The following is a 13,130-nucleotide window of genomic DNA, read 5'->3' on the forward strand; positions in this document are numbered from 1 at the left end:
CAACTTATTAACATAGAGATTAGGATAAGTTAAGTTATGGTACGTTTAATAAAATATACTAGATTAAGACTCGCGCCTTGCGCGGGATAAACATTATATATATAAATTATTTTATGTATTATATGTTCTTACATATTATGAAATAATAAATATATATTGAATAATTAAAAGTTAGTAACTATTACATATATAATTAAATTGGTGCGAACGTATAAATCAATTTTATTAATCCAAACAATTTTTTTTAAAAATTTTGATAGGATATGTAATTAAATTTAAATGATATTAACATACATAGCATATTTTTAATATTAATGTCTATTAAATGATGCTTTCTACTCATATTTTTTTTTAGCATGTGTATCTTTAATAGCAAAAACTTTAAATTACTGATAACAAAATTTTCATTGTGGGATTAATAATTTTAGTAATTGATAATTTAAAAATATTTATCAATGTTAGTTCAAAACTTTTATCAAAAAAAAATTATTCAAAGTAAATTTTGAAACTAAAATATTTATTTATTCAATATGGTTTATAGTTTAATTTAGAATGATATATATTCATATATATTTTAAATCTTAACGATTAATTAAATTAGACTTTTACTTATATAATTTTTTAATCATTTGTATTTTGTCATAACAAAAATTTTAAACCATGGATCGCAAAATTTGAATGTTAGACTTTTAACAGTTTTAGTAGTTTATAGTCGTTTTTTAAAATTCAAAATATAACATATACAGAAAAATCTAAATTTTTATAATATGGTTATTGTGGTTTTTTTAAAATTATTTTAATATTTTAAAATTAAACAAATTTGATAGAAGATATATTTTCTATCAGATCTTTATTATTCAAAATCATTAATTGTCATATATACTTTATCCACATTAGGCAATTCCGTAATCTTTATTTAAGGAAATAATTAATGAAATTAATAATGAATTTATGGTTAGTTTAATAAAAAGCTTATTATATAATTAGATTGACCAACCTATTTCTCTAATAATTCTAAGAATCATCCTAGTGATGACACATGACTACAAAAAGAAGTTGTAATATTTCAAAAATAATATATAGGGGATGAGATCGCACATGTTACAGCTAAGAAATAAGAGATGAGGCATTTAAATAAAATATGAGGTCCAATTTATTATAGATGAGTCGCACATGTTACAGCTAATATATAAGGCATTTAATTAAGATAGATGCGGTCCATCTTGAAAATCCACCTAGAAGAAGTTGTGATGATTCTAATTTAATAAGATAGATGTTTCAATTCCATGCATATCGTTATGCTTGAATTTCCAAACTACACACTAATCTTCGTAGAGAAATATCCATATTATTTTTAAATCTGGTCAAAGTGTGGATCCCCTACTGACATTTCACACATTGATTATGAATCATTGTCATTATTGTAACATTAAATATATGAATAAAATTTAGGTAACTATGACCACTCATACCACAAGCAATTTTAAAATATTGAATTGATCATCACGCTAAATATACATTGAATGTAATATATTCCTACAGATGCTATTAGTCAATCAAAGCAACAATCAACTTGATTATAGGCAAGTCAATTGCCCGTTTGATTAGTAATATATTCCCTTCATTTTATTCCTGAATATTTTTTATTGCAAAAGAGGAAATCCTATATATAGATGTTATCACTCACTGTGATACTGTGAAAAGCATAGAAATTAGTATATTGATATAGGAAAGTCTTTGTTTCGAGAGCTTAGATTATGGCATATATGTAGTTTTCATTTATTGATATATATTTTCATTCCTTTGTTGACTATTTCATTAACGACCTAAGAGTATTGTACATATATATAATGGAAGTCGTTTATGCTTCAACACTACCATACAATCTGAAATCATCTGTTGTTTCCAAGATTGAACCGATCAATGATTGTAACTACATTTGTCTAGCCAACTTCCATTGGATCATTCGTGGTCTTTCTCATCCAAAGTTTTGTGTTGGTATGTTTATGATATTTTGTCTATGTGTATAAACTCATTTTGTTACTAAAATATACACTAGTTATATTCCTTTTTAATATGGAGTTATATTTTTTCAGTATAAAATTGTTGCCTTTTATTGATAACAACTATTTATTTTAAGTTTACTATTGTCTTTTAAATGTTCAAGTATCAGCTTTATTCTCCATGCGATTGTTATTAAATTTCAGATTTTATGGTAAAAGAGTAAAAATAAATTAAAAATATATTTTTTAAAATAAAAGATAAATTAAAAGAGGCTCATATGTATTTTGAGTCATAATCATCCCACTAAATTTGTATATTCAAATTATTTACTTTTTTCTCTTTTTCTTTCCAAACTAATATTATTTACTTCAATTTATTTTATTCTTTTACAATCTTTATGTACTCCGGAACCAGTATAATTTTAATAAAATATAACGATACAACTTTGATAATAGGAAAATTACCGTTTCTCGACCATAATAAGATTATCATTACCCGGATATTCTAGTAAACTTTTTTTTGACTGAAAACTCCGGTTAACTTTCAATCCCAAATTGGTTTCCTTTGCATTAATATGTATATCAAACGTTACTTCTGCTAATCTATACAATGTATAATATGCCACTTTTTCTTTTAACCTTTTCAGTAACTAAAGATTAAAATTTATAATCTCTTTTAATCCATTCACCCTGCGCAGGGCGCGGGTCATCACCTAGTTCTTAAGTTATTAAAAGAAACATAAAACCTAATTTATGTTGTTTGCATAACTGTATTGTTTGTTCTTGTTGTTATTCATTTTTATTTTAAATAGTTCAGTTTTTATTATTATAGATAATAAAGTATTTATAAAACATATTTGTTTCAAGTTATTCATAATTGTTATATTCTATCAAAACTCCTAGTTTTAGAAACATTAAGTAGGCCAACTCGCACCCAAGTAATCCAGCCCGTAACGGACTCGACTTTATCTTTGTCCATGCGGGCCAGCCCGGTGTGAATTGCGGTTTATATATATATATATATATGGCTAGATCTGCTACTGGGCTATTTGGTGTTATGCGGATTACGGTCTATGTTGACATCTTTACATGAGTTGTACCCACACCACCGTCTTATCATTAGCTAGTATAATCATATATAACAATAATAAATATATGAATGTAATTTTTATTTTATAGGGTTTTTGCACTGGATAGCAAATATATAGAAGTAAATTAGGTAACTGGTAAAGGTACTGTGCATTTTTCAGTAATACCTAAAGTGTCCCTATACCCATAAGAAAATCAAATAATACGACAACTGACACGTCAGAAGTAAAAGAATGACGAGACGGTTGGACATATCGAAAGTACTAATAATGCAAAGAATCTCGAAAGTACTGATAATGCAGAGAATCGGGAATGTTCAAATACTCTTTCTGTTTACCGCAAAAACCCAAAGAGGTTTGCCATATATCTATGTTCCAATATATCGTCTCTTTGTAAAAAAAATCTCATTTCTTAGTTCTGTCTGCAAAATCTCTTACTTCCCACTTCGTAATGGTCGCTTCAAAATTAGTCGATTTTCCAGAAGACATAGCAGATGAAACCGAAGCCGATTTACCTCAAATGATGTTCGCGGATGGAGAGGAACCAGTCGGCGTTAGGGTTTTGACTTCCCAGTCTTCCCTATCAATCAACACCATCCTTAATGCTCTGAACGAAGATGAGATCTGGTATCTGAGAGATTCATCTTTCGATAAACTCGTAGAGATAGCTGAAAAACCTGCTTTTTCTGGTAGATTTGCTAGATATCTACTATCGCGACAACTTAAGGTGGAAAAAAAACATGAAGCTTGGTTTCGGTTTGCCGGAAAACCTATTAGGTTTTCCTTGCGTGAGTTCGCCATTGTCACTGGACTTCCTTGCGGTGAACTCCCGAAAAAACAGCAGTTGAAGAAGAAGAAGAACATCAACGAGAAACCTTATTGGCCAGAGCTCTTTGGCAGTATGGAAGAGATGCGAGTATCTAGGGCGGTGAAGATGCTTCGGACAGATCCATATATCCGGATTAAATTGGCATGTCTTGCTATTGTTTCATCTGTGCTGCTGTCAACAAATCTAAAGATGAAAATGATGAAGGAGCATGCTGAGCTTCTTGGAGACATCGAGGAATTTTTGTCTTACCCATGGGGCCGTCTTGCATTTGATATGCTGATGACTAGTATAAAAAACAGGGATGAGATATCGTTATCTCAAAATACCATCGCGTTAAAAGGTTTTGCTCTAGCTCTCCAGCTTGTAATTGTAGAAGCTGTACCTGCTTTGACAGAAGTGGTTCAAGATGCGTGTTCTTCTTCGGAATCGGAAAGTGAAGATGATGAAACAGAGTACCCTGTTAGCAAGGCCAAGAAGAAGACATTGAATCCTGCCCACACACGGGAAGTAGATAGAAAAGCTGAGGTAAGCTCATTTGCCGCATTGAACATTTTTTGATGCTTTAGTGAACGAAAAAAAAATCCATCCCTTAATATTAATCGTGTTTATACCTGTAAATATCGACTGAATTGGATATTCATATGTTACCTAGGTTGTTGTCAGCAGTATTATCCCCCAAGATGCTCAACGCCCAATCAATGAATCCGTTTTGCTTTGGACAGACGAGGTGTTTGATAAAAAAGTCGAAAACCTTGTGAAGCTTATTAGTCAAAATTTTGTGTTTGCGAAGGATATGTTCAAAGGGGGAGCTACTAAATCAGATGTTGAGAAGATGCGTGAAGAGTCAAAAAATGTTGGTAAGAAGAAGCAAACCCGACAGAAAGAAACACAGAGTGTTGGAGCTGATGACGACAAACTTGCAAAAGTTGTGCTTGCACTTCTCGAACCTGAGATAAAACGGATTGATGGTAATGTCTCTGCTGGCATTGCCTCCATGAAAGAGTTAGCATCGTCGTCTCTCCACTACAAAGATTACGTCTTAGCCACTGTGTCCGGAATGATAAAGGAATTGAAATCTGAAATTCTTGGATCCCTAGCCGCGGGTAATGCTGATGTTGCGTCACAGGGTCACCATATCAGCGTCTCAGCTGGCAATGGGTCGAAGTAAGGTTTTACTAAACAACCTACGGGACGAGGTGAGCCTGGTAATGGTGATGTAGCTTTTGAGGGTCATCATATCAGTCCCTCTACTGGCAATGTCTCGAAGGCAGGTTCTTCCAAACAACCTGCGTGGGGAGGGGAGGATGAGAATGCAAACACAATCGATAATGTGTTGGAAAATCTAAGCCATTACTCAACCCCTCCCGGATCACCAAACCTAGTCCCTGTAAGAGTCTTCGTTATATATTTAACAACAGTAATCTAATCCAGTATCCTATATTTGTAACCGGTTAACTCTGCCTCGTGAATGCGATTTCAGGTTTTGATCGCCCTTTGTTCTGAAGAAAATTCATCCCTACCAAGGGGTGGTCGGGTGGGTGAAAACTACCATCAACTCACTGCGCTAGCACGTGAAGATATTGATGTAAGAATTTAATAATGTAGATATGCACCCTACTTTCAAATATCCAGTTACTAATATTTAAAACCGGGGGAAAAAATTGTAATCCTACTATCATTGGAGCATAGTCATAAATATATGAGTTTCTCTAGCTCGTGACTTCTTTAATATGGTAATTCTAACATCCAAGTTTCGTTATTTGATAGGGAACAGACACACTCTCCCAACATGCTACATCTACCATTCCTCCAGGTTCACCTCTTCTTCGTCCCAACAACCAAGTCACTTCAGGATCCCGTCAGTCTTGTCCCTGATCGGAGATATTGATAAGATAGGTGAAAGCAAAGCTTAGTTACCTAGACAACTCACGATTAATGTTCATCAAGTTAAATAACTCTAGGATTTAATGGACGAAATACGGATGAAGCAAAAGATTCATACAACATCGGTAGTATTTTAATGGATATCTGAAGCTGAACAGGAAACCATGGTCCTCAGTCGTCGAGCACTCCTCACCTTACGGTCAGAGCAGGGAACAATATTTTGTAAAATATCTTGCTATGAATCACATTTCGGACAAACAATTTGTAAAATATCTTACAACTCTTCTCTTTTTAATTATTAAAGCTATATCCGGTTTCAAGCTCTTATATCATCAATTACCATCAATGTATCCGGTTTCGATTCGTAGTTTACGTTTCCCTACAGTATCAATAAAACTAAAATTTTTTGGCATCAGCCCCGGTAGCAGGTAACATATACGTAACGCAGAAGTGTTATCTCGAGGACATAATTGGCAAATCATCACATAAATGACTTGGTTCACCAATCATTTAAAAAAAAATGCACACATCTGCAATTACCGCCCAGAATTTGTATATTGACCTAAATAGACCTATTTTATAATATATATTCACTAACCAACCAATATCATAATTATATTTATAAGAAAATTAAATTAAAACTTCCATAAAATTTTATTTATGTACTAAGATTTATATATCTACATATATATTTTTGAAAAAATAATATTCGTCTTCATAAAAAAAACAAATTCTTCATTAAAAAGTTTTAACTTACATCTTAAAAATCAATATACTATTATAATAATATGAATTTGTTATGTTTATAATTATATAATGTATTGAATATTGTTAATTTGTTATTAAATTCACATATGTTATTGAATATACTAACAAATTCTTTATTAAATCGCTGTTGTATTAACTGACACATATGTTCCTAGCTGTTGTACTTGTACATGTCAACATCGTTTACTAATCCCTTTTTTTGTCAAATCGTTTAGTAATGCTTAAAACAGCAAATATATGTATATAATATGTAAACTCATTCATTCACAACTATAATCGCAATGTTTAAATCAACCATGCCCATACCTCAATTTCACATTAGCAACACATGCATATTAACACGAGTCTGTTAATTAATGTGGACTTTAGAAATTTTATTATAGAATTTAGTCTTTATGATTTTCTGATGTATATGTATTATGTATCTGATGTAACTGAAAGAATTAAAAAGATACATATATATATATATATAGTTACCGTTATATTTTGTACATCTTAAATAGTGCTTTTGAAAATAAGTTACTTACAGCTATTTTTGTATCTTTAAAAGCTAAATAAATCCTAATTATTAATTAAATGGTTGAATATACAAATTAAATGTAAAAAGACAACCTACCCGATCAGCTTCAGTAATATCGTACCGAAATGTACACTATCAAATCAATATTTTCGGTGTTTTCAATATGAATGAACTTGTAGAATCTTTAAGATTCTTGGAACATGATTAATAAGATTTCTTAGGATGAGATTCTTATCGTAATATAAGGAACCGTCTATTAACTTTTAACTAAAAAAGTTAAGAACCGGTTCTTATATTTAAGAGCCAGTTCTGTTTTTTTAGTTAAAAATTAAGAGACGGTTTCTTATATTCCGCTAAGAACGTGATCCTAATAACTTTCCATTAATCATGCTCTTACTTCTTCCTTATTAGTTTCAACAACAACTAACTTCATTGTTAGATATGGGCCCAGATTATCATCAAGGCTCGATAATTGACTTATCCCAGTAGAATAACCGCCGTAAAAAAAAGGAATGACGATCCAGCAAGAGCCCAACTAATAGAGAGTCAGTCGACTTACCCACCCATCAGAACGACATGACACACGCAACCGAGCGTCAGGAAAGAGAGAGAGGCGTTGTGCCCTACTACGGCGCCGAACGTAGATGTCAACAACTCCACTGAACACTTTTCTGAACCAGAGAAGTAATGATGAGAGAAAATGGAGTCGACATGGAGAGGAATCTATAAAAATAGAGCAAGAGAAGGACATGAAGAACAGAGAGAAACTGATATTGGCGACGACTTCACTTTCTTTGTATTTTCCCGTTTCGGCATTCAGCTTAAACACTTCAATAAACAAATCTTTTCTAAACATTATTTATTGTTTGATTAAGGATCCCTAAATTTGATTACCGTTCTTACTTCTTAGGATTCAAAACTTGAATTGGTAGAGGATGAACATGTTGATATTTGACAAAATTACAAAAAGGAAAAAGAAAACAGAAGATAGAACATTGATTAGTCTCATCTTATTAAGCCGTTACTTATCCCTTATATATTATTTGAGAAGCATTACAACTTTTTTTTTGTAGCCACATGTCATCACTAGAATGATTCTTAGAATTTTTAGAGAATTAGATTGGTTCATCTACATATATAAAAAAAAAATTTATTAAACTAACAATAAATTCATTATTTATGATCTTTATTATCTCCTTAAATAAAAATTACGAAATTGCCTAATGTGGCTGAAGTGTATATGATAATTAATGATTTTGAATAATAAAAATTTGATAAAAATTAATGTATCTTCTATCATATTTGTTTAATTTTAAACTATTAAAATAAATTAAACAACCACATTAACCATCTCATAAAAATTTAGATTTTTCTGTCTATGTTATATTTTGAATTTTTCAAAACGACTATATATTACTAAAATCGTTAAAAGCTTCGTATTCAATTTTGCGATCAATTGTTTAAAATTTTTGTTATGAGAAGATACAAATGGTTACAAAATCATATATTAGAAAGTCTCATTTAATAATTACTAAAATCAAAAGATATATATATATATATATATATATATTTATATATTTATATATATCGTCTTAAATTAAACTATATACCATATAATATACATAAATATTTTAATTTTGAAATTTCCTTTGAACAATTTGTTTTTGATAAAAACTTTGAACAAACACTGACAGCTTGATTCTTTTAAAAAAGTATAAATTATAAATTATTAAAACTATTAATCCCACAATAAATTTTTTGTCATAAGTCATTTACAGTTTTTGCTATAAAAGATACAAATGATCGAAAAATCATATGAATACAAAACATCATTTAATAGAGATTAATATTAAAATATACTATATATGTTAATATCATTTAAATTTAGTTATATATCCTATCAAATATAAAAACTATTGTTTCAATTAATAAAATTTATTTATATGTTTGCACCAATTTAATTATATATGAAATAGTTACTGAATTTTAATTATTCAATATATATTTATTATTTCATAATATAAAACATATAATACATAAAATAATTTTTATATATAATGTTTATCCTGCACAAGGCGCGGATTTTAAAAGTATTAAAAGGTTTGGACGACTCAACATCCATACATATATAAATCACCATCTGTATATATCGTTACATATATTTAAATAAAAACAAGTAGTATCTATTGTTGTATGTGTACTTCCGGAACCATGCGACGGTTCCTTCTTCTCATTGCAACTGGTGGAGACTTGTAACATACTGTACGACAAGCTGCACATTCTGACGCTGGTGATGAGCGCTTGCAATGGTCACGACAGATCTTACTGCATTCAATTTCCGATTTTGCTTCACCTTCTATGACGATTACGGCTAGTATCATCATTATCCACACCATGCTCATTACTTTCCCCATTTTTTCTTGTGTAATTTTTTCTTGTGTAATTTTTTGTTGCTAAATTTGTGTATATTCTTCTTATTTTTCTTTTTCTTTATGTTTCTGAATGACTTAAGTGTGTGATGCAGTAGTCTCTATTTATAGTCACGGTGTCTTTCAATTAAATATCAGTCAACGTTCAACAGTAAACCAAAATAAATCAGTCAAACTTCTTGTTCAAAAATATTTGTGTCTATTAGCCAAAGTTTTAGTTGCTGCCATGATTGGTGGATTTAATTGCTATCACATTATGGTCTTTATTTATTTTTCTTTCGCTATATTTCAAAATGATTTATAACATTTTCACGTTTTACATGTTTAAATTATCCTTTTCTTTTAACAACTACCTCTTCAAATTATCTATATGGACATGATATACATTCTTGTAAGACCCGAACCCGGTCCCGATGAATTCGAATATTAAAACGGTTATGATCCCATTAGAAGCCAGGCCCATCATATGCTTAACAAAGAAAATGTAAATATTTTTGTGAATTAGTTTCATTTAACCTAATATATAACTCAGAGCACACGCTGCGGGGGTATGTAAACCAGTACCTGAACAAAAGAAAATGATATAATAAAGAAAAGTAGGAGAGAAGTAGTGAAAAGAATAACCATCGTTTCTTCATAAAAAAAATTCTGACACTTTTATACTGTACCAATTGTATACTTGTCTTATTTCTACTGGTTTAGCTATCTAATATAATCTATTAAAAGGGGTTTTACAAAATTAGATTACTCCTTAATTTGACCACTTAATTACATTGACATGTCATTGAAATATTTATTGAATCTATATTTAAGTATGTTTATCTTTTTCTAATTTAAATTATAGATTTTCTTAATCGAATCTTAATCAAAAATGATTTTCCAATAGATTTCCTAATATATTTTGTATTAACATATTAAATATTTTCTGATATTTATTAGTAATAAATAAAAAGTAAAAACCACATATCATAATCAATTTATATAATATATAAATAAAATATAAAATATTCTATTCATCAAGTATAGGTATAATATTTTCATGTATATAAGTCTAATAATTTATAAAACACTGTGATATAATAAATGATTAAAATAACAAAAATATAATTATTAAAAGTAATAAATAAAATTGTTATGTTTTAAAATGTTATACTAACAATTAGTTAATACATTTTAATTTACAAATATATAATATAATATTTAGTACAAAAAAAATTAAAGTAAAAAAAAATATTCAGACGGTCATATGTCCAACTCTAGGAATAAACAATAACATCACATAATATTTTTTTTTAACAAATTTATTTTAATACAAATTATATAAAAAAAATATTTATTTTAAGGGGTGCTAAAAAATTTCGAATTAAAAAGATTTATGACCCAACCCTACATTTTTTTTTGTATGAATAGTTGAAATTTATATCATAATATTTTATTCAAATTTTAATTATACTTTTGTTATAACATCATAGTTTACTTTTCAATCTATATTTATGAATAGAAGGTGCAACTTCATTTTGTGTTATACGTTTTTGTTTGTGAAAAATAATTTAAAATATATATACTACAAAGCTTTATGGACTAAGAGAAAACACATATATGATTTAAAAAAAATATGAAATTATTTAAAAAAATGGTAGAAGAAGTAAAGGAAGAAGAAGACCATACATGTTGACTATAACATTATTTTGTTAAAAAAACCATAAACGTTTGAAAATATGGTTATTGTTAAGAATATGACCATTAACGATGTAAAAAAGAACTTTTACGTATATTAAAATGAAAAAAACACCTGCGCGGATCAATTTCTAGTAGATATTAAAAGTAGTTATTATCACCATATTAAAATAAAGTAATAGTATAAAATTCTGAAGGTAGTCCCTTAAAGAGACTATACGGTAATGATTTTTGATAAGAGCTTCTCCGAGAGATCACGAGTTTCGGAATCAAACCGACTGATTACGTCCTTTCGGGAGAGAAAGCGAGATGAGAGAGAGATAGAGACGCCGCCGTTATGATGCGTATCCCTTAAGGGACGTCTCTTGTAGCGCTTAATTAAGCGACGTCTCTTGCATTATTAGGTAAAATTTTATGTATTTTTCAAAATTAACCTAAGAAGCGGGGCTAAGCACCCCCGATAATCATGGTCTTAAGCAGCTGTCTAGGGTTTACGTCTCTCAAACATAAACAATCGCTATTCTCATCTTCTCCACGAGAAATTTCAGCAAGAAATCTGCCACCAAAAGTGAAGCAGCTCCTGCTGATGTGGTTAAGGCCACAAATCCTTTTAGAAAATTTAGGAGAGAGCCTGAAGATGAAGATTTGGAGACCAAAACAAATCTGAAGAAGTAGAAGAAAGACGTGATTGAAACGATTAAAGGATTGACTGATCGTCTTCAGCGGATTAAATATAAAGTTGATACCTTGGAGACAAAGGTGGATCTATTGATCTCAGTGAAGGGTAAGAGAGTTCATGTCAAGAAGTCTTTAAAGGCCAAGGCAGAGATCAGCTCCTCTGAGGATGAATCATTTTCTTCTGATGAGGATTCTGCAGAGAAACCTGTTGCAAGTGTCAAGGTGTCTTCTAAAGAATCTTCATCCTCCGAATCAGAAGATGAGAAGGAAACTCTGGCTACAAGTTCGTATTCCAAAAAAAGGAGCGTTAGTGTTGATTCTAGCGATAAATCTGATGAAAAAGAGAATGTACCTCTTTCGATCATGCCGGTTATCTATTAATGTTGGGTTTTTTCGCTGCCACGTTCCCTGTAGAGGCTTTAGAGGTGGTTGTCATTTTAGGGATGATCCTTATGTAGGAACCTTATTTTACCACCATATGACAACTGATATTTGTAGAGAATAATAAGAACATAAATCAAAATTACAATACCGAAAAAAAAGAATAAAAAAGAATTGCAGAGTCGAGATGGTCAATCTCTTTCATTAAATCTTTAAACGCTCCGTAGTGTGACGGTTTCATAGCGCTCAGATTCTCAGGATACAACTGCAGTATTGTTTCTGTTTACCATCACCGAAAAACAGAATCTATCGAACCTAATTTTGTGTTGTACTCTCAGACACAAAAAAAATAAAAAATGAACATAACTATTTCATAATGGGAGAATCTTTTTTTGTTTCAAGTTCATGTTCGGTTTTTTTTTTACAATATGGAGACATGTGTTATATATGCTTCTCCAAAGCAATAATAACAAAAACGTTATGGCACGTTATGGCATTGATTATCATAACCCATTTGAATTCATGACCATGAAAGTCAAAAAACGTTTTCTGACATTAATGAAAAATATATATGATTCTTTTAATTTAAAGCAATCATTCAATTGATTTAAATTTGGTCTATAATATTAAATAATATTAAGATAGACCAAAACTTAAACTCAATCCCAATTTTAGTTGGGTATATCTTTTCACTACTATATCATAGTATATTCATAATGTTTTATAACCTTGTTATTAATTCTCCATATATAAACAAGAGAACTCTCACCTCTAATTTTTATGTGGGACATTTATCAGTTTTTAAACATAGTCAAGCTTACAAGCTTTCCAAGTCATTGACTTTGGACCAACATTTCTTATTCAAACGAACTT

At 30.1% G+C, this 13,130-nt stretch overlaps 1 protein-coding gene across 1 annotated transcript; it reads right to left on the reverse strand.

The window, feature by feature from the left end:
- Window positions 1-8,977: 8,977 nt before the first annotated feature.
- LOC111202599 lies at window positions 8,978-10,591 on the reverse strand. The gene has a single exon (XM_048748588.1). The coding sequence runs from the start codon at window positions 9,504-9,506 to the stop codon at window positions 9,276-9,278; it is 231 nt and encodes a 76-aa protein (XP_048604545.1). The 5' UTR covers window positions 9,507-10,591; the 3' UTR covers window positions 8,978-9,275.
- Window positions 10,592-13,130: the final 2,539 nt, after the last annotated feature.

This window comes from Brassica napus, chromosome C2 (genome assembly GCF_020379485.1).
Source record: "Brassica napus cultivar Da-Ae chromosome C2, Da-Ae, whole genome shotgun sequence".
NCBI classification, from domain to species: domain Eukaryota; kingdom Viridiplantae; phylum Streptophyta; class Magnoliopsida; order Brassicales; family Brassicaceae; genus Brassica; species Brassica napus.

Bases quoted from the DNA above. Each gene is read 5' to 3' on its own strand.
- LOC111202599 (XM_048748588.1), bottom strand. From the start codon at position 9,506: ATGGGGAAAGTAATGAGCATGGTGTGGATAATGATGATACTAGCCGTA.